The following is a 26,927-nucleotide window of genomic DNA, read 5'->3' on the forward strand; positions in this document are numbered from 1 at the left end:
AGACCCTGATGCTGGGAAAAGATTGAGGGCAAGAAGAGACGGGGACAACAGAGGATGAGATGATTGAATGACATCACTGACTCAATGGACGTGAGTCTGAAGAAACTCAGGGAAACAGTGAAGGACAGGAAGCCTGGTGTGCTGCAGTCCATAGGGTTGTAAAGAGTTGGACACGACTTAGTGACTGAACAGCAACAAAGATATTCAACCTTAAGCAGAGCTTCTAGGTACAGGAATCTAAAGTTAAGAGAAAGATCTGGACTAGAGTATAAACTTGGGAGCCTTTAGCTGAGAGATAGTATTTAAAACCATTAGACTAAATGAGATTACCAATGGAGTAAATGAAAATTAGTGACTTGAGAAAACTGGGCCCTGGGCCATACTAAATTTCAGAACACAAAAAGCAATCAGCAAAGGGATACAACAGTCAGTCAAGGAGGAATAAAAACAACAGAGGAGTGAGATATTCTGAAAGCTAGGTGAAGAAAGTGTATCAGTGGAGCAAAGAGACAAGAACAGAATCAATAACCATGAACAGATGAAAAGAGATTAACCTAATATGCCAGTGAAAGAAAGTTAAGAATATTAGTTACATATGAGTCCAAGAAAACTAAGTCCAGGAGCAGCTTAAATTCTGTGAAATGTTTCCCACTTCATAAAATAGGTTTGTACTTTTACTTCTTTGGATATTTATAACAATTCTCTAGAATGGGTATTACCTCCCACTTATATAAAGGAAAAAAAAAAAAAAAACTCAGAAAAGTTAGGCAACTAGTCAAAGTTATGCTGCTATTAAGAGGCAAAGCCTAAACACAAATCTTTGACTCCTTAATATATGTATGTTAGCATATGATTTAGAATGAAAACATCCTGAAGAAAATTTCCTCATCCATTAAGTATCTTATTTTAAAAAGTGTTAACAAAACTTTGAAACACGTCTTAGAAAAATGCTTTGTACACTCACTGAAATTATTTTTTAAATGTTATTACTAAAAATTGTTGACAGTGAAAATAATTTACTTCTTAAATGATGTTCATGGGTTTTCCATAATTATGAAAAGATTCCATGTTCTTCAGAAAATATCTGGGACATACACGGCTTTAAAAAAAAAAAAAAATTCAACCATAAAATCACCAACCACCTCAGGTGACACTGTAATTTGTTTCCTTCCAGAGAAGTATTTAAAAATAAAGTATTCTGCATCTACTTCTCTATTCAATGATGGTTCCTGATCTCCACTGAAAGAATGTATGTTCTTGGGACTTGGAATCAAGACAAACACATGTATCAGCAAAAACAGTGAACTATGGCTTCTGGTATCAAAGGAACACATGAAGCAATCAGAATTGTAATGTAGTACATACATGGGTCCCCACCCCCTGGGCCACAGTCTATTAGGATCCTGGCCTGTGAGGATCACCTCACAGCAGAGGTGAGAGGCAGGCAGGCAAGCGAGCAATGCTTCATCTGCCACTGCTCTCATTACCACCTGAACCAGCAGCCCCCACCAAATCCACGGAAAAACTGTCTTCCATGAAACTAGTCCCTAGTGCCAAAAAGGTGGCGGACTGTTGATCTAGTACACTTAACACAGAGATCTTTAAGTGTCTACATTTCTTACCTGGTTATTTTCTTCATCCTCAAATACAAAATCTTGCTGCATAACTTCATTGTCTAAATTAGCGCTAGCCACAGGTTCTGAACAGTCTCTGTTATGTTCACTGGCATTAATAATACCATCAGCAATATCAACCCTAGTAATGAAGATTAAAAAGTCAGATCAGGCCACATGTTGAATATGTAATGCCTTTAAAATAAATAAATAAAAGTAACAATCTGACACTTTTCCTTGTGGTAGAAAATGTATCTTTTTCATAAAGATCCAGTTTATTTAGCATGTCAAGTTAGATTATAAAGAGTTCAAAGTTTATTTCTCTCCCTCCATGGGATGTTATAAGGAATTACCTTATTTATTATCCACTTTGAATATTTTCACAAGCAAATGAATGGCTTTAAAAATAATTTATGTGCCAAAACAGTGATCGCCCTTACAAATGCACATGCTAAATCATAATAATGACCTGTTTGCAGATTAAAACCTAAGTCTAGCACTGGGCAACAGTGCTCAACATCTTTTCAAGTACAACAAGAATAGTTTCCTACTGCAGACTTTTCATCTTACATAATTTAGAATATGTAAAACACTGCAGGTTGTTTATAAAGATGACACCCCAACCAGACAACATGAGAATTCTACCATGAGAATATGAGTTATTTCTATAATAATATCTGAGCATAGACACAGGTTTTCAGGATCTCTAGCTAAGCCAAAAGGGCAAACTCCAAGAAATCTGCTTTTATTATATCCTTTGAAACATTTTTCTACTATTTCTACCATTTAGATACTGCTTCTTTCCTTCATATTCAACTCAAATACTTCCTCTACAGATCCACCTATATATAGTTCAAATAATGCCTTCGAAGCATACAAATCAGGACCATCACATCACTGCACGGGCTGGTGGTAATGCCATCCATGCAGATGATATGGCACACCTGTGGTTGTACAATCCAGTATTCCATAAACGTAGTCCCAGCATTGGTATTTCTATCTATTAATTTCTCAGTTTCATTCCATATGTGATAGCTAGTCTGGTGTATTTGACACATGTGCCGTTTTAAAAATCTAATTCTTAACACAAAAACAAAATTCTACCTAGTCATCACTTTTTTTTTTTTTGCCTTCCTATGAATTCTCCAAATTTGGGTACGTCTTTCTTAAGATCATGATCTATGCTGCCCTATAGATCTGTCCCCAAAACAAAAACTGACCAATGCAAACTATAAAAATCATCTGTGGACTCAGAAGAAAGCACCTCTAGGGCTGAGGTAACAGGAAAGGATATGAAGCCTTTGTCACTTAAAGATAACAAGTCAGATGAAGAGTGGAGTAACATCACACACCACACAGTACATGGGGTACTTTTAACTTACACAAATCCAATTATTAACAGCTTATCTAAAACAACAGAGTGTAGGGAAGGCAAAGCCTGGAGATAGGATAACAAGTTAAACAGCAAAGGATGATTCCATTCACCAAGTCATTCAATGACCACGTGCACTAGGAGTGATGTCCATCTGCTGTCCCAGTACCTACCTATCTAGAAAACTACATGCCATGGTGTGACCATGTGGAAAACAGAATATAGGTCTACTCTTTTTAAAGTTATTTTTCACATAACATAGATCCTAAAAGTAATTATGTCTGCTACTTCATCTGGTGTTCAGACTTTGCTGGACTCAATGTCTACTATTTTAACAGAAGACTTCTGAGATTTTTAATGTGAAAAAGTATATACAATTTATAAGCAAGTATATACAAAGTCACTTTTCACACTGACTTTCAGAAATGGTCAAGTAAGATCAGACACTATCATTTAAGAAAAAAGTGTTTTTTAAAAGGTGAAACAATTTTATAATTCAATAAAAAATAGTCAAATGTTTGAAAAGTTTCTTACTGGTTATTAGATCCTTCCCCATCACGATTAACACTTCCTGCTTCATTATTACACACGAGACTTTGCTGCTGTAAGTTCTTAAGATCATGATCTATGCTGCTCTGCAGATCAAAAAGGTGCTGTTCCACAGCTGCTCTAATTGTTCTTTCTAAAATGCTATAAAACAGAACACATTTTAGTGAGAAGCAGTCACCCTAACTAGATTATTTGGTCATATAAACACAAACTTTAAAATGTACAACCAGTTAAAAAAAATATACAGTGGTATTCAAATGAATAGGCTAGAGTGGAAAAAGAAATACAGAAAAGGAATACATGATAATTGCTTAAATTTTAAAGTGAAATTTGCCCAAATAGACATTACACAAATCAATCATGTCAATATTACCACTGATGCAGGAATGATCACTTGTCCCAGTAATTCATTCCTCCCTACGACATATAAAGCCATTTAAAAAGACTTCTCAGGGAATTCCCCAGTGGTCCAGTGGTTAGGACTCTGCATTTCCACTGCAGGGGGCACAGGTTCAATCCCTGGTTGGAGAACTAAGATTCCACATGCCATGCACCACAGCCAACATAAATAAAGCAGCCATTTGGGGGGAAGCGGGTGGGGCACGGAACCTTTGCTAAAAAAAAGCTCTATTGGCGTTGTTCAGTCATTTCAGAAGATTAAAAAAAATCATCTGAAAAAAGCTCATCTTTGTATATCAGTGCAATGCATTCCTTCTTCATTTCTTCTGACTAAAGTACATAAAATACTAACCAGTTTCACTACATTACGTACAATCTCTCCTCTAAAGTATTTACAATAAATACATGCTTTTAATTTCTATAGCTTATTAATATTTGTAAAAGCTTTTTTAGCTGTTTTCTATAAGTATACTACTTACTCTGCAGAGGCTGGTAAGATGCTGATGGGTGATGTATGGGCACTGTAATCAAAGAAAAAAATTAGCTGTAAAATTTTCAATGCTAAATGAATACAAAATGTGGTAAAAAAAAAAAAAAAAAAAAAAACCTCCACATTTACACTACCTTGATACACCCAGGAAAGCGTGCACTAAGTTTTATTTTTCTAATTTTCCAAAGAAACTCTTTTTCACAGAAGACCCTTAAAATACTTATCGTCTGTGTGTGTTGGTTCATCTGTGTTGGGGGGCGGGGGGGGAGGGAGGGGAGAGGCATGCAACTACTTCATCTGGTGCTTACCTGGAAGAACACTAACCAATTCTAAGCCTGAAGGGAAAAAAAAACTGACTTCTGGGCTAAACAAAAGTATCCACCTAGGACAGTGTGGAGGCCTCAATGCTGGCCTGTGCTCCATGCCAAAAGTAACAGTACAAACTACTGCTCAGAGGATATTCTCAAGCTACAAAATGAAAAGGCAAATTAGAAACAGAAATTCAGGCCACATCATTCACTGTGCTGGTAAGAGATCTTCCTTAGCAAATTTTATACCACAGTATCTACTGATACCTATAAAAACATAGATAATAGACTCATTTTTACCACAGCTATCAAACATACAACTTAAAACTCACAATGATATATATATATACTACTAAAATACTGAAAATTAAAGTGTAGGTAAGGATGTGAAGCAAATAGAACATTCACATAATGCTGATGGGAATGTAAAATGTTCCATCCACCCCGGAAGCCAGTTGGGCAGCTTTCTTATAAAACCTACTATGTACACAATAACCCAACCTACGGGACTCAGTAAAAGCAGTGCTAAGGGGAAGGTTCATAGCAATACAAGCTTACCTCAAGAAACAAGAGAAAAGTCAAATAAATAACCTAACTCTACACCTAAAGCAACTAGAAAAGGAAGAAATGAAGAACCCCATGGTTAGTAGAAGGGAAGAAATCATAAAAATTAGAGCAGGAATAAATGAAAAAGAAACAAAGGAGACCATAGTAAAAATCAACAAAGCTCAAAGCTGGTTCTTTGAGAAGATAAATAAACAAACCATTAGACAGACTCATCAAGAAAAAAAGGAAGAAGAATCAAATCAACAAAATTAGAATGAAAACGGAGAAATCACAACAGACAACACAGAAATACAAAGGATCATAAGAGACTAGTATCAGCAACTATATGCCAATAAAATGGACAACCTGGAAGAAATGGACAATTCTTAGAAAAGTATAACTTTCCAAAACTGAACCAGGAAGAAATAGAAAATCTTAACAAACCCATCACAAGCACAGAAATCAAAACTGTAATCAGGAATCTTCCAGCAAACAAAAGCCCAAGACCAGAGAGCTTCACAGCTGCATTCTACCAAAAATTTAAAGAAGAGCTAACACCTATCCTACTCAAACTCTTCCAGAAAATGGCAGAGGAAGGTAAACTTCCAAACTCATTCTATGAGGCCACCATCAACCTAATACCAACACCAGACAAAGATGCTACAAAAAAAAGAAAACTACAAGCCAATATCACTGATGAACACAGATGCAAAAATCCTTCACAAAATTCTAGCAAACAGAATCCAACAACATATTAAAAAGATCATTCATCATGACCAAGTGGGCTTTACCCCAGGGATGCAAGAATTCTTTAATATCTGCAAACTGATCAATGTGATACACCACATTAACAAATTGAAAGATAAAAACCGTATCATTATCTCAACAGATGCAGAGAAAGCCTTTGACAAAATTCAACATCCATTTATGATAAAAACCCTCCAGAAAGCAGGAATAGAAGGAACATACCTCAACATACTAGAAGCCATATATGATAAACCCACAGCAAACATTATCCTCAAAGGTGAAAAACTGAAAGCATTTCCCCTAAAGTCAGGAACAAGACAAGGGTGCCCAATCTCACCACTACTACTCAACATAGTTTTGGAAGTTTTAGCCACAGAAATCAGAGAAGAAAAAGAAATAAAAGGAATCTAGACTGGAAAAGAAGAACTAAAACTCTCACTGTTTGCAGATGACATGATCCTTTACATAGAAAACCCTAAAGACTCTACCAGAAAATTACTAGAGCTAATCAATGAATATAGTAAAGTTGCAGGATATAAAATTAACACACAGAAATCCCTTGCATTCCTATACACTAACAATGAGAAAACAGAAAGAGAAATTAAGGAAACAATTCCATTCACCATTGCAATGAAAAGAATAAAATATTTAGGAATAAACCTACCTAAACAAAAGACCTATATATAGAAAACTATAAAACACTGATGAAAGAAATCAAAAAGGACACAAATAAATGGAGAAATATACCATGTTCATGGATCAGAAGAATCAATATAGTGAAAATGAGTGTACTACCCAAAGCAATCTATAGATTCAATGCAATCGCTATCAAGCTACCAATGGTATTTTTCACAGAACTAGACAAATAATTTCACAATTTGTATGGAAATACAAAAAACCTCGAATAGCCAAAGCAATCTTGAGAAAGAAGAATGGAACTGGAGGAATCAACCTGCCTATTCTATACATATATAGTTTATGTACATACTATACTATGCCTATACAACCAAACTATACTACAAAGCTACAGTAATCAAGACAGTATGGTACTGGCACAAAGACAGAAATACAGATCAATGGAACAAAACAGAAAGCCCAGAGAAAAATCCACGCACCTACAGACACCTTATCTTTGACAAAAGAGGCAAGAATATACAATGGGGAAAAGACAATCTCTCTAACAAGTGGTGCTGGGAAAACTGGTCAACCACTTGTAAAAGAATGAAACTAGAACTCTTTCTTACACCATACACAAAAATAAACTTAAAATGGATTAAAGATCAAAATGTAAGACCAAAAACTATAAAACTCCTAGAGGAAAACATAAGCAAAACACTCTCCGACATAAATCACAGCAGGATCTTCTATGACCCACCTCCCAGAGTAATGGAAATAAAACCAAAAATAAACAAATGGGATCTAATTAAACTGAAAAGCTTTTGCACAACAAAGGAAACTATAAGCAAGGTGAAAAGACAGCCTTCTGAATGGGAGAAAATAATAGCAAAGGAAGCAACGGACAAAGAATTAATCTCAAAAATATACAAGCAGCTCGTGCAGCTCAATTCCAGAAAAATAAATGATCCAATCAAAAAATGGGCCAAAGAACTAAATAGACATTTCTCCAAAGAAGACATACACATGGCTAACAAACACATGAAAAGATGCTCAACATCACTCGTTATCAGAGAAATGCAAATCAAAACCACAATGAGGTACCATTTCACACCAGTCAGAATGGCTGCGATCCAAAAGTCTACAAGCAATAAATGCTGGAGAGGGTGTGAAGAAAAGGGAACCCTCTTATACCGTTGGTGGGAATGCAAACTAGTATAGCCACTATGGAGAAGAGTGTGGAGATTCCTTAAAAACTGGAAATAGAACTGCCTTATGACCAAGCAATCACACTGCTGGGCATACACACTGAGGAAACCAGAATTGAAAGAGACACGTGTACCCCAATGTTCATCGCAGTGCTGTTTAAAATAGCCAGGACATGGAAGCAACCTAGATGTCCATCAGCAGATGAATGGATAAGAAAGCTGTGGTACATATACACAATGGAGTATTACTCAGCCATTAAAAAGAATTCATGTTCTAATGAGGTGGATGAAACTGGAGCCTACTATACAGAGTGAAGTAAGCCAGAAAGAAAAGCACCAATACAGTATACTAATGTATATATATGGAATTTAGAAAGATGGTAACGATAACCCTGTATGCGAGCCAGCAAAAGAGACACAGATGTATAGAACAGTCTTTTGGACTCTGAGAGAGAGGGAGAGGGTGGGATAATTTGGGAGAATGGCATTGAAATATGTATAATATCACATAAGAAACGAATGACCAGTCCAGGTTCAATGCAGGATACAGGATGCTTGGGGCTGGTGCACTGGGATGACCCAGAGGGATGGTACGGGGAGGGAGGTGGGATGGGGGTTCAGGATGGGGAGCACGTGTATACCCATGGCTGATTCATGTTGATGTATGGCAAACCAATACAATATTGTAAAGTAATTAATCTCCAATTAAAATAAATAAATTTAATTTAAAAAAAAAAAGATTTTCTACCTTAAAAAGAAAAAAGAACAGTCTTTTGGACTCTGTGGGAGGAGGCCAGGGTGGGATCATTTGAGAGGGTAGCATTGAAACGTGTATATTATCATATTGTGAGGTGGATCGCCAGTCCAGGTTCAATGCATGAGACAGGGTGCTCAAGGCTGGTACACTTGGATGACCCTGGGGGATGGGATGGGGAGGGAGGTGGGAGGGAGGTTCTGGATGGGGAACACTTGCGCGCCTGTGGCTGGCTGATTCATGTCAATGTTTGGCAAAAACCACTATAATATTGTAAAGTAATTAGCCTCCAATTAAAATTAATTAATTAACTAAAAAAAACAAAAAACCACCTACTATGTGATCCAGCAATTGTACTTTTGGGTATTTACTCAAAATAAATGAAAGTTTAAGTCCACACAAAGACTTCTACAAGCATAGCAGCTTTATTCAAAAGAGCCAAAAATAGTCATCAGTCCCATTATAGGTTGACTGCATAAACAACCTATAGGTAAATGCATAAACAAAGTGTGGAATATCCCTACAATGGAATATACTTAGAATTTTTTTCAATTCTAGTCTTGAATGACTGACACATGCATTAACATGAATCTCAAAAAACATTATACAAAGCAAAAAGAGGCAGCCACAAGAGTACCTACTCTATGAGATTCCATTTGTCTGAAATTCTAAAACAGGCAAAATTCATCTATGCAGTGACAGAATGCAGATCAGTGATAGAATGCAGATCTTGCCTGGGGCCAGAAATTGCAGGGAGCAGGGGAGAGCCATTATAAAGAAGCAAGGGAAGAGACAGAAACAGTCTCTATCTTGAATGCTATGGTTGTTAATAGATACATCAATGACACATATGGTAAAGAATCTGCCTACAAAGCAAAAGATTCGGGCTTGATCCCTGGGTCGAGAAGATTCAAGATCCAATCTCCTCTCGTGAAGGGAATGGCTACTTCTTGCCTGGAGAATTCCACGGACAGAGGAGTCTGGTGAGCTACAGTTCACGGGATCACAAAGAGTCAGACATGACTGAGTGACTATCAGGACTTATAAAATGAATACATTTTATTGTGTGAAAAATACATCTCAGTAAAGTCAATTTTCTAAAGAAAAAAGTCAATAAGAGGAAAAAAAACTAATGTACAATAATCAAAGATAGATAGTGGCTACTGTGAGAGAAGAGAGAGATTGGTAGCACTTGAGAAGGGACACAAGCAAGAACCCATGCTATGATTATACAAGTTGAGTTCATTCTGGTAATTCAATGACCTTATGATTTGCAAACTTTTCTGTATGCATGTGATTCCTTAATGAAAAGAATCATTTTTAAAAGTAAATTTAAATGAGTTTTATGAAAATACTCTGTAAAATGTGCCAACACAAACTCTAACCAACATGAGGAAGAAAGAAGGTCTATCAGGTTAATATTATCAGGAATGTCTGTAGGAAACGAAATGAACACCACTTACCATTCATCCAATAATCTTCATGTTTCCTTTAAACACATCAGTAGCAAATAGCACAAATGCTTTATCAGACAACACTAACCATCCTGGTTTGGCACACATAACCTCTCTAGTTTAAAAAAAGGTTTTTTTTAACTGCCAATATTATGCTACTTTTCATGAATGAATTCAGTTCAGTTCAGTTGATCAGCCATGTCTGACTCTTTGTGACCCCTTGGACTACAGCACATCAGGCTTTCCTGTTCTTCGCCATCTCCCGGACCCTGTTCAAACTCATGTCCATCGAGCGAGTGATGCCATCCAACCACCTCATCCTCTGTCGTCCCCTCCTCCTGCCTTCAATCTTGCCCAGCATCAGGGTCTTTTCTATTGAGACTTCACATTAGGTGGCCAAAGTACTGGAGTTTCAGCATCAGTCCTTCCAATGAATATTCAGGATTGCTCCCCTTTAGCACTGATTGGTTGGATCTCCCTGAAGTCCAAGGGACTCTCAAGAGTTTTCTCCAACATCACAGTTCAAAAGAATCAATTCTTCGGTGCTCAGCCTTCTTTATGGTACAACTCTCATATTACATTTCTAGTACATGATTACTAGAAAAACCATAGCTTTGACTAGACAGACCTTTGTTGGCAAAGTAATATCTCTGCTTTTTAATATGCTGCCTAGGTTTGTCATAGGTCTTCTTCCAAGGAGCAAGTGTCTTTTAATTTTATGGCTGCAGTCACCATCTGCAGTGATTCTGAAGCCCAAAAAATTAAAGTCTCTCACTGTTTCCACATCAATTTGCCATGAAGTGATGGGATCAGATGCCATGATCTTCGTTTTTTTAATGTTCAGTTTTAAGCCAGCTTTTTCACTCTCCTCTTTCACTTTCATCAAGAGGCTCTTCAGTTCCTCTTCACTTTCTGCCATAAGGGCGGTGTCACCTGCATATCTGAGGTTATTCTTACTTCTCCTGGCAATCTTGTTTCCAGATTATGCTTCTTCCAGCCCAGCATTTCACATGATGTACTCTGTCTGCATATAAATTAAATATGAACAGTGACATTGTACAGCCCTGACGTACTCCTTTTCCAATTTTGAACCAGCCCACTGTTCCATGTCCAGTTCTAACTATTGCTTCTTGACCTGCATACAGATTTCTCAGAAGGCAGGTAAGGTGGACTGGTATTCTCATCTCTTTCAGAATTTTCCTGTTTGCTGTGATCTATACCGTCAAAGGCTTTCACGTAGTCAATAAAACAGAAGTAAATGCTTTTCTGGAACTCTCTTGCTCTTTCAATGATCCAGTAGATGTTGGCAATTTGATCTCTGGTTCCTCTGCCTTTTTTAAATCCAGCTTGAACATCTCGAAGCTCTTGGTTCACGTATTGTCGAAGCCTGGCTTGGAGAATTTTGAGCATTACTTTACTAGCATGTGAGATGAGTGCAACTGTGTTGTAGTTTGAACATTCTTTGGCATTGCCTTTCTTTTGGATTGGAACGAAAACTGACCCTTTCCAGTCCTGCGGCCACTGCTGACTTTTCCAAATTTGCTGCCATATTGAGTGCAGCACTTTCAAAGAATCATCTTTTAGGATTTGAAATAGCTCAACCAGAATTCCTTCACCTCCACTAGCTTTGTTTGTAGTGATGCTTCCTAAGGCCCACTTGACTTCACATTCCAGGATGTCTGGCTCTAGGTGAGTGATCACACCATCATGGTTATTTGGGTCATGAAGATCTTTTTTATATAGTTCTTCTGTGTATTCTTGCCACCTCTTAATGTCTTCTGCTTCTGTTAGGTCCATACCATTTCTGTCCTTTATCGAGCCCATCTTTGCATGAAATGTTCCCTTGGTATCTCTAATTTTCTTGAAGAGATTTCTACTCTTTCCCATTCTATTGTTTTCCTCTATTTCTTTGCATTGGTCACTTATAGGAAGACTTTCTTATCTCTCCTTGATATTCTTTGGAACTCTGCATTCAGATGGGTATATCTTCCCTTTTCTCCTTTCCCTTTCACTTTTCTTTTCTCAGCTAATTGTAAGGCTTCCTCAGACAACTTTTTGCCTTTTTGCATTTCTTTTTCTTGGGGATGGTTTTGGTCTCTGCCTCCTGTACAGTGTCACGAACCTTCATCCATTATTCTTTAGGCACTCTGTCTATCAGATCTAATCCCTTGAATCTATTATTCATGAATGAATTATTTTTAGCAAAATGCTTTCATGCTGATACCCTCAAGTAAAGTACCTGGTTTTTTAAATATTTAAATGAAATAATTTCATCATTTTCATTTCTGAAATCAGGAAAAGCTGGGCTGGGGGGCAGGAATCACATATATGTGCACAAAGAACAGTGTATCCATCAGTTTCTTCCTAGCAGTTTCAGATGAGCTGAAAGTTAGTGACTTTTGCAACAAAAAAAAAAGGGGGGAAATCAAGCTTTCCCCAAAGAGTGTTTAAATGTCAACTAGGATATCAGATACTTTTCTGATATTCCACTACAATGATGTGTTGATTTTTCATTGATTATGAGTTGCTGTTTCATTATAAAAGTTAAATCTGGTATATTTTCCTCAGTAAGATGAGCAGTCTCTAAGTTTAGTAAATTTTTGACCTATTTAGAAACATTCATTTTACTTTTAATACCTGTTATCCACTGACATGTTGATGTATGTTGATGTAAAGAAAACTTATAAATCTAACATCATTCTTGTTGCCATTTAATTTGTGATTTCTCATTTAATTTGTGAAAGCTCCTTCTTTATCTTACAACAAATTCTCAAAAAGTTCTAATTCTCAACTACTTACTCCATCAATCTGTTACTAAAGCATTGTGCCATGTTTTAATTTATCATAGGGCTTACATTCCTGTATTTTTCCAAATTTACCATTGTTAGCTATCTACTCATCCTCCCAGAAAGATTTTCTTCCTCTTTTTTATTAAGTCAGGTTATCAGTGGAATACTAGTGGATATGTGCACAACAGACACTTCACAAAGAATCAAATAAAAGATAAATAATCACTAAATAAAATATCACTAATCATCAGGGAAATGCAAATCAAAACCACAAAGAGAAACCTCATACCTGTCAGTATGGCTATCATCAAAAAGAATACAAATTAATTATCCTTCACTAAAAAATAATTTACATAACAAGAATACAAATTAACAAATGTTGGTGAGGATGTAGAGAAAAAGGAACCCAAGTATACTATTAGGGCTTCCCTGGTGGCTCAGCAGTAAAGAATCTGCCTGTCAATGCAGGAGATGTGGGTTCGATTCCTGTGTTGGGAAGACCCTCTGAAGAAGGAAATGGCAACCCACTGGAATATTCCTGCCTGGGAAATCCCAAAGACAGAGGAGCCTGGCAGGATACAGTCTATGAGAACGCAAAAGAGTTGGACACAACTAAGTGATTAAGCAACAACAGCACACTGCTGGTGGGAATGTAAATTGGTACAGCCACTATGGAAAACAGTATGGAGGCTTCCAAAAAAACTAAAAGTCAGAACTACCATATGACCCAGCAACTCCACTCCTGGGTACATATCCAAAAAAAAAAAAAAACCCACTAATCTGAAAAGATACACGAACCCCAATATTCATAATAGCATTATCTACAACTGCCAAGATATGGAAGAAACCTAAAGGTTCATGAACAGATGAATGGCTAAAGAAGATGTGATACATGTATACATACATACACACATATATATAATGGAATCCTACTTAGCCATAAAAAAAGAACAGAATTTTGTCATTTGCAGCACATGGATAGATTAGGAGGGCATTATGCTAAGTGAAATAAGTCATACTGACAAAGACAAATATTATTATGATAACACTTATATGTGGAATATAAAATATAACACAAAAGAATATATATATAAAATAAAAACAGACTCACAGACAGAACACAAACTTATGGTTATGAAAGGGGAGAGGGGGAGAACGGAGGGATAAATTAGGAGTATGGGATTAACAGATACACAACCCTACATATAAAACAGACAACAAGGATTTACTGTATAGCACAGAAAACTATATTCAATATCTTGTAATAACCAGGAAAAAATCTGGACAAAAATATATATACATATAACTGAATCACTTTGCTGTACACTTGAAACACCATATTATAAATCAACTGTATGTCAATAAAAAAACTTCTTAAAATTTTACTATATTTGCATTTTTAAGAAATGTCAGCAAATAAATATATAAAATGGAATAGGCTACACAAAGTCAATGTATCATTTTTAAACTACTAATGTTCATAAAATTTGGAAACATGAGAAAGTACATAAATTATGTGTGCAATCATGTATCAAAATGCTTATATTTAATAAAGGCTTTTATAATTATAATTATTTATAATTATACACATACACTAATAAAAGATTAAACTAGAATATGGAAGCTTTCTTACTACCCCTTAAACAGGGATATAATCCATGGACCTCTTATATCAGACTCTCCTGAAGTGACAATGTTATTTTATTGGAGATTTGGACCCTATTCTAGACTTCAAATAACCACAAAACCAAAGTAAATAAGGTAGTATAGTACTGGCACAAGAACAGACATATGGAATAGAAACAGACCCATGCCTGATTTAGAACAAAGGTGCCACTACAGAAAGAAGGGAAAACACAGTCTTTTCAGAAATGAGTACTGCAACAATTTGGTGTCTATGACAAACGTGACGTGGCGTCTGTCACACACTGCAGACAGATCAATCCCAGGAAGATTTCAGACCTAAACAAGGAAGGTGACAGATACAACTTCTACAAGACAGGAGTATATAGCTAGGAAGAGACTTCTTAAATAGGGCACAGAAACCATTCACTACAAAGGGAAAAGAATGGATAAAGAAGATGTGGTACATGTATACATACATACACACACATATATATAATGGAATCCTACTTAGCCATAAAATAAAGAACAGAATTCTGCCAGAATTTTTTATCTACAATTGTAGTTGGGAATTATTCATCAGAAGGCACAATATGAGAAGGAAAAGGTATAACACAATGAGAAAAATACAACACTTATTTTTTAAGGGCTCCTAAAAAGGGCTCCTTTTTCAGTAAGAAAGAAAACCCAATAAAAAATAGGAAACAGACGTGACCAGGCACCTCACAAATATGAAAAGGGGATTAATCTTATTAAAATGACAATGAAATACTCAATGTGAAGAAATGGGAATGTTCACACACTGTTAATGAGAATGTGAACTGGAGAAGCACCATGAAAAACAATTCAGCAATAGTTACTCAAATTTAAAGACAGTGAATGTGCATGCATGTGAGTACCAGAAGATGTGTACAACAATGTACATAGCATGTTACTCACTATTGTCAAAATAAAAATAATCTAATTGCCCAGCAACAGTAAACTGAATCACTGTGGTGTAATCATATAATAGAATACTTTACAGTAATGAAATGAATAAACCACAGTGCCATGTGACCACATACAGAAATCTCTCATAAAATGTTCAGTGAAGAGGCTGAATCAAGAAAACATATATAGCAAGATATAATTTTCATGAAGCTCCAAAATATATAAAAAAGTGATTGCCATAAAAGTAAGGCGATCAGGATTGTGAGAGCTATTGGGGTGCTCTCAGTGTTTTTTTCCAACTCTAGAATATTTGAATACTTGCTTTTTACATATACATTTGTTTTACACCCATTTCTGTAAGTTTGATTTCTTTCTCAGTTAAAAAAAAAAGAAAGCTTTAAGAAAGAAGATTCCTCACTTCCTCTCCAAACCTGAGGTAGGATCTCAGAGTTCACATTTTTAAGAAGCATCAGTGATGATTCTTACCCATACTAATAAATATGAGAAACACTGGCCAAGAGCTATCTAGGCTCCCAAAAGATTAAACTTTAATCATATTTTCTACCTATCCAAAGAAGTCAAACAGAAGAAAAGTTCTAATGGTCTTAAATTTGGAGGGTAGTCAGAGGATCTGATCTTTCAGTTGCCTATCCTTTTTAAAAATGCTATTGGAATTAAAATATATGTAAAAATATTCATCAGCAAGCCAGATTATTAGAATGAAAGTAAAGATTTTTTGGCCCTGAAGAACAGGCTAGAACAATCAAATAAATAGCTATTTTCAATAGGAATCTTCCCCCTACGCCAAAAAGCTACAGTAAACAAATCAAATACATAGATTTTGTACTGAATGAGTCAGATTGAGGCTACAAAGTTGACTGTAAAACTGTTATCAAAATTCCTGAAGGGCAAAAGACTGACTTAGTTTTCATATTTTGAAGAATTTAATTAGTCTTTATTTTCATATTTTTGCCACATTCTGTGGGGAATAAAGCACTTATGTACAAACCAAAGCTAATACAAACCTATGGCTAAAAAAAAAAAGATTTATCAATATGGCTATGCATCTGCAGCAGAAGCAAAATAATGTTAAGTAGGTGAATTCTGATTAATAAAGATATACAAAGAATAAATGCTGACAAATTCAAGGTCAAGTTACTCAGGTACTATAGACAGATGCCATAAAGACCACTTAAAAATCTCTTTTCACTAAACCACCAGACAAGGAATAGCAGTCAAAAAGGACAAACAATAAATCACAAGGGTCACATGTTATTTCAGGCTACAACTAAGTGTAACGCTGAAGACTGTAGTGATTCTCTGACCTTTTTCTCCCTTCTGCTGTGAACTCTATTTTAAAATCTGCCTAGAAACACAGAGCCTTCTTGAGAATATAAAATCAATCTTGCAGCCATTTATTCCAATTATTAATTTTTGTAATCAAATACAATTATCATAGGGAACTACTATTTTAATTTCCCAACTGTAAATATTTAATATTACAAATAATACTTCAATAAAAGTATTGAAGCTCTGTTTCAATTAAATCTGATAAAAGATCACTTTACCTGTGTAACAGAGCCTTGCAAGCCATTCTGAACACTGTGGCATCTCCTAACAAAAACATCACGTAAAGCGACTTCAAATACCATAAACGATGGTGATGGGCTTACAAAAATTGCTGAGCAATCAGAGCTGCAGTCTAAACGGAAGCAGGCTGCAACATGAGGTCACTACTGACAAGGACCCAATCAACAGTCCACAAATTTTTTCCCAAGTACTATGCAACTCGGTGGGAGGTAGGGAAAGGGGGACAAAATTCTGAATCTGGCTTATTCTATAAAAATATTTAAGCATAACCTACTATAAAGCAGGGGGAAAAGTCTTTTTGTTTTCATTAATCACTACTATATCAAGAGCTATAAATTATGTACAAATACAACATTGCTAAAACAGATGAACGATAGAGAACTATTACTACTCATTATCCAAATCAGAAAGGCATTAATGGTTAATTTTCACAATCTAAAATTAGGATGATTTCCAGATAATTTATGCCAGAGCCCCACTAAATGACTATTTCAAAAACTATAGTTTTGGAAAGTAAATATATAAAACAAAACAAAAGCCACATATTCCTTTCCAGTCAAAAGCAAAATCCATTTCTGCACTTTCCCCATCAATTTGGGAATACCCTATACCTAAAATTGAAAAGATTCCTCACTATTAAAAAGTTAGTAAGTTATAACAACCACAAGTTTTTAAAATACCAAATATATCATTTTCAGGAAGGAGGAAGAGAACCTGTCTGGTTCTTATTATGCTCTGGAACTTCAAAAAATGTTTTAACAATTTATCTTATTGACCCAAAGCATAAATTTTACTTTTTTCCACCCAACATTTCTGATACTCCCACCCAAGTACATTTTCTTCCTCTTTTCGCTTTTAAGTGGAACCTAGCTAGCAAAAATGTGGTGAAATGATTACCAATTGAAATATTCTGCAAATTGCTTATTTACTGGGCTTAAAGGAAAAAGTAACTACTACATTTCTTGTGCACCTATAATCAGCTGAAGGGACATTTCTTCAACAATAGAAAAGTGTTAGTTGCTAAGTTGTGTTCGACTTTTGCGACCCTATGTACTGTAACCTGCCAGGCTCCTCTGCCATGGGATTTCAACATATAAGGTATCCACAGAATGAAGTGCAAACCAGTCTCAAATTCCTCAACTTGGAATTCTTCCTTAACCACTACATCTTCTTTCCTGCATTACACCTAAAATCAAACCATCATAAACTAATGAGCTCACAAAAATGAAGCCCTAGCAGCAACAACACATGAAAAAGAGCATAAAACTTTTTATTCTTTATAAATTCCAAGTTTTAGCAAGGCATTAAAAGTACAATTTTAAATGAACTTTATAATAATGCCAATTAGCTGGGTTTTTGATTTGTAGTTCTAGAAGCAATATAAATTAAAAGTTAACTAACCTCAAGCCAAAATAAACCTTTTCGATACAGTCTAGGAAATAGACTGTGAAAAGCACAGTGAAAATAAAGAACTCTTTCAGAACTCTCTATTTTCTCTCTATTAAAAGGTTAAGATTCCTTTAACATTTGTATATCTAAATAAAGCCAAGTAGTATATAAACGTGAATATAAAGCAATCATTTTTCATCTACAGATACAACACACTTTAGAAACAAGCTTGGGATTTCTTTGTGCTTCATGAGTAAGACTGAGCCTCAGAAGTAACCAAAACTTCTGCTTTTTGTATAACCTACATTACCCATACCCTGAATCCCACCATTTTTTCCACTTTGCACGTGGCTCAATCTTAACAAAATATGACTAATGGCAAACAATGTATAGAAATAACAGATGCATAAATAAGTCACTCAGTACAACCCATACACAAATATTTAAACCAAGTAGTAGATAATATTTAAACTGGTTCTGCAACAGTGGTCTGTGAACTAAAGATCGAAACTGTTTTTTCATAATATTTCACTGTGCTGATATTTGCATGATGATGCAAAATCAATGGTAGAAAAACACTGCTTTGGGTCTTAGCATAAGTTCAGGCAAGTGATAGCAAACAAACCATGCCCAGTGCATTCCTCATCACTACTCAGTTGCAATCTTTTCTTAAAAGGAGCAAGTCCTTGATGAAGAAGTAATACATATTATTAAATTATCTCAGCCCTTGAATATACTTCTTTTTAATATGTAGTATGACAAATAGGAAGTACACACTAAGCAAATTCTGCTGCACAGCTCGGAACAGAACGATGCTTGTCTTGTTTGAGTTGAGAGCTTAACTTTTAGCATGGAACACTCATTTTTACTTGAAAGATAGACTGACAGATTACAGTTATTTCAACTTGAATATCTGGTAGAAATTTTCTCAAAAATGAGCAAGACTAACAGAACTAATTTGGGTTTTCCAGCAAAAATTAGAATTCTGGAAAATCTGTATCCTCCACCAGAAGCTTAATAGCATACTAATACTTAAAGATACTTTTGATATAATTAGTGGTGATATTAAAGAATATATATTTTGATATAATACAACAAATAGATATATATATATATCACTGTTTGGAAGCTCTGAATAACTCAGTAAGGCAGTATTTTTCAAAATATCAATATACCATATTACAAAATCAAGCATGGCTAAAAGATTCTCTCAAAGTACAGGAGAGACCAACGGATCAGAGTATGAAAAATTCAGATATGCTTTTGGGTTCCACATTACAAATAACCTTTAATAAACTATAACTTATTGAGTTTTGGTGTACTGTCAAAGAATATCCACAATTATCCGAAAAGACTATAAAAATTCTCTACCTTTTCCCAGCTACCTACTTATATAATGCTAGATTTTCTTCACATACTTCAACCAAAATAACAGATGGCAACAAATTAAATACCAAAGAAAATGTGAGAATCTAGCTACTGTCTATCAACTTAGACATGAAAAAGATTTGTAAAAATGTAAACTATGCCACTAAAAAAATTTCTCACTAAAGATTCTTGGAAGATTCTAAAAAAGCTACTTTTGATTAAAAAATTTTACATTAACATGTAATGAGTTCATTACTACTTTAAGAAATTTCTCAGTTTTGGTTCCCAAAAGAGTAAATGCCAATAGCTATCACCCACAGTAACAATTATTTGTGGTCCACAAACTAAACCAAAAAGTCTGAGAATCAATGACTTAAAACTAACAGAGGAGGAGAAATCTATCAACAACAACAAAACCTGTTAGATCATAAATAGCTGTATTTCAGCTACAAATACTAAGCATCTTTCAAAGTACAACTCAACAAAGAACACACCCAGCAGTTTATGCTATTTTAATTTATAATATGGCAACTATCCAAAGGTATAAAATCAACATCAACAAAAGGCTTTGGAGTCCTTAATGATTTGTAAGAGTATAACATCTGAGACCAAAATGTTTAACAATTGCTCAACTGTCACTTAATGTTTATTTCCCTGAGGTTTCTAACATATCTTCCCACAGAAAGACAAAGTAGGCTATCTAATACTTCCATAAAATATTTGTAAGCTACCTCAGAGGAAAACTCAAAGAGACAAAACTTTAATGGGCTTCACTGGTGGTCTACTGGTTAAGAATCCATCTGTCAATGCGGGGGACACGGGTTTGATGCCTGGTCCAGGAAGATCTCAAATGCCATGGAGCAACTAAGCCCATGGGCCACAACTACTGAGCCAGTGCTCTAGAGCCCTCAAACCACTACTACTGAGCCCACGGACCTCAACTACTGAGCCCACATGCCTAGAGTCCGTGCTCTGCATAAGAGAAGCCATTGCAATGAGAAGACTACACATCGCAGTAAAGAGTAGCCCCCACTCACAACTAGAGAAAGCCCATGTGTAGCAACAGAGACCCAGCAAAGTCAAAATACAAAAATCTTAAGAAAAAAAAAGACACAAGACATTTAGTTAGCAAAAGTTCAATCACTAGTTTCATGCAACACAGTATCTATTAATTCCCTAAAATGAATTTATTAAGAGCTCCCTATTTTCTAGGTCCTGCGCATTCTAGGATATATCTTGCCTACCTTTCTTTCATCAAAGGTGAATGTATTTTTGTATATGTATGGCTGTGTCCCTTCGCTGTTCACCTGTAACTATCACAATATTGTTAATCGGCTATACCCCAACACAAAATTTTAAAAAAAATTTTTTTAAGGTGAATGTATTCTTTGCCTTTATGCTCTCAATCAGCCAAAACTAAAATATTAATGTATAAATACTAACTGAAATTTATAGGGATCAGCACTAAATCTAGAAGACCACTGTGACAGACACATCCATTTGTGTTGCCTGATACCCCTACCCCTTTCTTTTGGTATTAGCCCCATTTTTCTGTGGCAAACTAGTTCTTCCCTCCAACCAGTGCTCTTGATACCTGCATAAATTACAATGACTCACCTCTACCCTGGTTGGGGAATGGACACATGATCCAATTTATGCCAGATCCTCTCCCCTGCTACCCGACAGGAATCTGATCTTGAGCAGAATGATAGATGGAAGGAAGTAGCTTGAACTCTCACAGCAACACCCACATGCTGAAGAGATTCTTCCATGACCCTTTTATACTAAATTCTCTAGAGCTCTCATGTTCTTCTCTCTGCTTTTCCTTTCAAATCTGGCACCTATCCAGCATTCTTCTAATAAATTATCTTTTTTCTTTCCATTAACCAAGATCTGTTTCTATGATTTGCAATTAAGGAATTCTGACTACCCTCAAATCTCCAATGACTCCATCTAAAAATGGCTATGTTGGAGGGAAGGAGGATCCTCTACAAAGGTAGACAGATGATCCAAAACAAGAAACTATTAGCAGCATGCATTTCAAACAATATTTAACCTTGCTGGTAAACAAATAATGTGCCTAACGAATTTACCTTTCTAAATGAGCACTATCCAAAAGAAATTTTTACAGTGATAGAACTGCTCTGTATCTGCACTGTCCATTATGGTAGCCACTCATCACATATGGCTACTGAGCACCTGAAATGTGACTAGCACAACTGCAGAAATTTTTTAAATTTCATTTAATTAAGTTTAAATTTAAATAGCCATATGTAGCTAGTGGTTACATTATTGGCGAGCATAACTCTAAGAAAATAAAGACCATCAGTTTAAATCTATTGTTTTCAGGTGCTCAAGAAAATATTGCTAATGGTAATGAAAACTGAGACAAGCATTTTAAGCAGTCTGGAAATACTTATCAAAAGTCACAGAAAAATTTTCTTTCTGAGCCTAATGAATTTTCCAAATTTATTTGGAAAAAGTCAAAAGAAGGAGAAAAGGACCTAAGAACAAAAGCTGTAGAGTAAGCTGGAATAACTCAAAGATCAGAAAAAAGAATTAAATACATAATTAAGACATAGCTAAATACTTTAACATATAGCTTATAAGTAGTTTCATATATATCTAACATAGAATTAAGAATATCATGTAAGCAGAAAAGTACAAACAAAAAATTATACCGGGGCAAAAAGGTGAACTGGAGGAGAAAATGGCAACCTACTCCAGTAGGTTGAGAAATTCCAAATTCCAAGGACAGATGAGCTAGGCGGGCTACATACAGTCCATGGGGTCTTAAGAGTTGGACACGACTTAGTAACTAAACCACCACCAAAAAGGTGAATAAACATGTTAATATAACAAAATTATCTTCACGTCTGAAGAAACTGTAACTAATATAAAAATACAGCATCCCAAAGAGACATTTAATAGTAGTATTTAGAAGTATGGGCTTCCCTGGTGGCTCAGTGGTAAAGAATCTCCCTGTAATAAAGGAGACATGGACTCTATCCCTGGGTTGGGAAGATCCCCTAGAGAAGGAAATGGCAACTTGCTCCAGTATTCTTGCCTGGGAAATATCATGGACAGAGAAGCCTGACAGGCTACAGTCTATGGGATCACAAGAGTCAAACATGACCTAGCAACTAAACAAAAGTTTAGAAGTATATACTTTAAACTACTTTATAATTTGTCTAGATGACACTGAATAGTCTTTCATTAAATTACTAGTTATTTTTTAAATGATATTTTGTTGTCTCTTAAATTACTACTTAATTGAATTAATAATTAAATATTTATTTAAATTAATAATTAAATATTTGTTTAATCAAATTATTATTTTCTCTACTTTTTAAATCACTATTTTATTGAGCACAAATTTAATGAAAAATATCTAGAGGCCTAAACAAGTAACCATCCCCCTAATTAGAAAACCATGGAGCTTTACAGAGAACTAGGACGGAATTTAGCAAACCTAGAGCTATGTATGGGGCGTTCTTGAATTCTCTAATGCTTCCTAAACACTGTGTCCAATGATCCTACCTATGTGCTACGACAGTGCCTACAGCCTACCATCTTTAATAGCACTTTATACATGAAAGGATTGGAAAGCACCATCTTAAAGAATCACAGAGTCCTCTCCTCAAAGCCTAATTCAATCTAGTGCCTAGGAGCTGGAAATACAGTCAACTCAACCACTATATGTTTCTCTAGCAATTCTATTTTCAAAGGTTCTAAATTTTACCCAACCCAACTAATACACTAATAATACAAAAACAAATAAACTTTAAGAGAAAATATACATAAGAGGTTATTTTTTAGAAGGTATTAATAGCTGAAAACTCCTTAACCAGTTTATTTCTTTAAAACATTCTTATTGTTCTTTTTTATATACAAACTAATCTTTCATATATCGTTATAATCTGTGTAATTTAGTGCTTGAGTGAATTTACAACCAGAATGAAGTGCTCAAAAACTAGTCCTTTCAAATGAAATACTACCTTGTTGATGCTGTAACACTATTTCGTTCCAGGATGTTTTCAGTCATCCTTAATTGTACCACCTCTGGCATGTCATCTGATTTTCCTGCACCCTCTTCTGGAAGTTCTTCTATATGTTCCAGCTTTTCATCTTCTTCTTCTTCCTCAGAAAGTTCATTAACCTATATAAATAAGAGGAAACTGAGAATTAAAATTTAATGAAACTGTTAACTGATATCTAAAACATACTATTCTAAGAAAAATTTAAACACAACTCATTTTCAGCTTCATTTCCTAAGACCAATTTCCCTTACAAAGTATCTGCCAACTTCTCCAGAGTAAAATTTCAAAATTTCAAAAATTAGAGTAAAATTTCAAACCAAACATAATATTTTAAACCAGAAGGTAATGATTATATTAGTGTATCACTAGGAATATAAATAAGACTGCAAACTATGAAAAAGCATGCACACTATAGTTAATTAACATTTATTTAAAAAGCTTCATTTCCTAACCAACCAGATTTGTAAATCTAAGAGCTACAACAAAGACTTCAATTGACCTCTCCAATTTCCAAGTGCACTGAACAAGTGATTTTAATACAGAATAAGTGTGGGGAAAAAAGGGCACAGAAATTTTTCCTTAAGGTCTTAACTATGTTTTAGAAAATGACAGCTAACTTCTAAATGGTTCAGACTCAACTCTTCATGCAGAAACTGGACCTTACAACAAGGAAGAATTCACTATTTTTACCATGAAGCACAAGTCAAGGTTACAATTCTCTTTCTGGCAGAGGCTATAAAACATTTTCTATCATCAAATTGGCTACATAAGTAAATAATCATTCTAATTAAAAAGACACAAATATCTGAGAAGGAAAACCAACAAAATATTTTCAAATGAAAAACATTTATTAAGCTATCCCACAGAAGAAACTAGCCATAAAGTCATACCATTTTTTATAAATTAATACTAGTCATTAAAAATGTTAAACAGTAAACATAAATAGTTCTGTCCACTCTAGCCAAATGGGCTGATAATACCTAGAATAAATTCACTGCTACATGTAATACTGGTGTTTTCCCTGACAGGCAAATACAACAATTGCTACAAGACTCTCAGAAACGAAAACTTAATTCAGAAAGTAATTATACTTTGATACTCTACCAACTCCTAATCAACAAGTACTGAAAATCATTGGCCTAAATGGTTATTGGAGAAGGGCATGGCAACCCACTCCAGTATTCTTGCCTGGAGAATCCCTTGGACAAAGGAGCCTAGTGGGCTACAGTCCATGGGGTCGCAAAGAGTCGGACACGACTGAGCGACTAACACACACACAGAAATGGTTAACTGAGAAGTTAGATTTATACAGAAAGGTGAAAATTTCAAATGACAGGTCAGTTTTTAAACTGAATGAAATGGAAAGCTACTCTCTTTCTGTATCCATGTATTTAATAAATTACTTAAAATCAAGAATGTATTTAATTAATATCTACTTGATAATCCAGGGAAGAAAAAAACTGGCAAGAAAATACTGTTCTCAGGTTTGAGTACAAGAGTAGAAGGCCGCAAAAAAAAAAAGGAAGGTGACTACTTAAACTGAGGCTAGATAACTATTCAGTACACACATTTTTGGTTCAGAAGTACTGCAATTTTAATGTTACATCACCGATTTTAGAATCAGTTTGTCTACAGTCAATAGCTCTTTCCATTAAAACTTTACACTGAATTATAATAAATATATATTTGATTCAATAAGCTTTATGTAAATTAATAGATTATTTCCTAATATTTTCACCAGTAACCATCAACTAAGACAGGACATGAACACAATCTATTGCCTATGGGTTTTTCTTCTCATTCCCCCACCCCTCACCCCAGGCCTTCTAGTGTAATTTCTTGCAGTAAAAATTCATTAAATTGGTTTGGATAAGAGTAAAAATTAGATAAAAATGCTCCATCACCCCATAACTTAGCTTCAAAAGTTCTTCTTGATCCTCTTCTTATCAATTTGACCTTCTGCTTATCAATACTCTATTCTTTTCATAAGTTATTCTGAACCTACCCTACATAGGCACCTGACTCAACTTCACTTATGGAAAACCCTCAGCCATACTTACATCTCTTCCTTCTTTGACTGCTGTAATTCCCTTCTCTAGGACCTCGTGAAATGCCTGCTCTCCAGACTCCAGCTTGTGGAGAACGCTGCTACCTGCCTTCTCAAACGTATAAAGAAACATAATTATCACCTACATCTTCAAACCACTCTACTGGATTTGCAATCATTTAAGGATCTCATACACAGAATCTGTTCTCTGACTCTGGGTCATTACTCAAACACTCCTTATTCAACATCTCCAATCAGATGAGACCTCTCATACTATTAAAAAAAAAATCTACTACCTTGAAAAAGACCTAATGGCCAAATATTTGCATTAATGGGATGAAACTGTAAAAGTAGAGAGTGCTAAATAAGCTTTGCTTTCCTCAAATATCAAAATCAGGGGGAAAATCAATGCACTGCCAGGACAGGCCAGGTCTGCCCACCTCTTTATGTATGTGGATAACAAATTAGCAGCATTTAAGTTATAACAACTTTAAAATGCAACCAAACGGTGCTGAGTTTGAGGAGATTTTACTTTCACTCAGATCTGATCAATTCAGCTTCACAAGTCAAATATGAAAGATATGAAATCTACCCTAAAAAAGAAATTTCAGAAATCTGTACTATTGAAATCCAGTTATAATTCAAACTGTAAGAAAAATAGACAAGATAATAGATTCTGGTGATTAGCAACATGAGCCAAGATAAGTGATATACCTTGTTGTCTCTCAGGACTCACTACGTTACCCTGTTTATTGAGCATATTCTGTTCAATATGCTAATATCCTTTTTTCTATTCACAGTCAAATCTGCAGAATTCAACATTATTTCCAGGTGTTAACTGACCACAACTATTTAACATAAAGCACAATATATTCTGAGTCAGTTTTTACAGTGCTTAAAAAAATACAGAAATATAAATGCAATATATGTGAGCTATGAATATATTTCAGTTTACGTAAGAAAGCTGCAGGATAATAGAAATATCAGAGAATTATACCACAATGTAAAACATAATCAAGATATACCCTGCAGACTTTAGAAGAGTCAAGATATAAACTTTAAATCAAATTGGCATCATCAGTTTCTTATAAATCAA

At 35.2% G+C, this 26,927-nt stretch overlaps 1 protein-coding gene and 1 non-coding gene across 2 annotated transcripts in view; one reads left to right on the plus strand and one right to left on the minus strand.

Moving 5' to 3' along the window:
• The window catches only part of FAM13B (family with sequence similarity 13 member B), a 63,359-nt gene that overhangs the window by 25,563 nt on the left and 10,869 nt on the right, over nucleotides 1–26,927 (minus strand). The window contains exons 6-10 of the mRNA XM_052642949.1: nucleotides 25,845–25,940; nucleotides 23,743–23,903; nucleotides 4,413–4,454; nucleotides 3,520–3,675; nucleotides 1,623–1,755 (exon numbers count right to left, since the gene is read on the minus strand). Of these exons, the coding sequence (XP_052498909.1) occupies nucleotides 1,623–1,755; nucleotides 3,520–3,675; nucleotides 4,413–4,454; nucleotides 23,743–23,903; nucleotides 25,845–25,940 (588 nt within the window). The remainder of the gene's footprint in view (nucleotides 1–1,622; nucleotides 1,756–3,519; nucleotides 3,676–4,412; nucleotides 4,455–23,742; nucleotides 23,904–25,844; nucleotides 25,941–26,927) is intronic.
• TRNAG-UCC (transfer RNA glycine (anticodon UCC)) lies at nucleotides 3,993–4,065 on the plus strand. Its single transcript has one exon. It is a non-coding gene; the product is annotated as a tRNA-Gly (tRNA).

This window comes from Budorcas taxicolor, chromosome 7, assembly GCF_023091745.1.
Source record: "Budorcas taxicolor isolate Tak-1 chromosome 7, Takin1.1, whole genome shotgun sequence".
NCBI classification, from domain to species: domain Eukaryota; kingdom Metazoa; phylum Chordata; class Mammalia; order Artiodactyla; family Bovidae; genus Budorcas; species Budorcas taxicolor.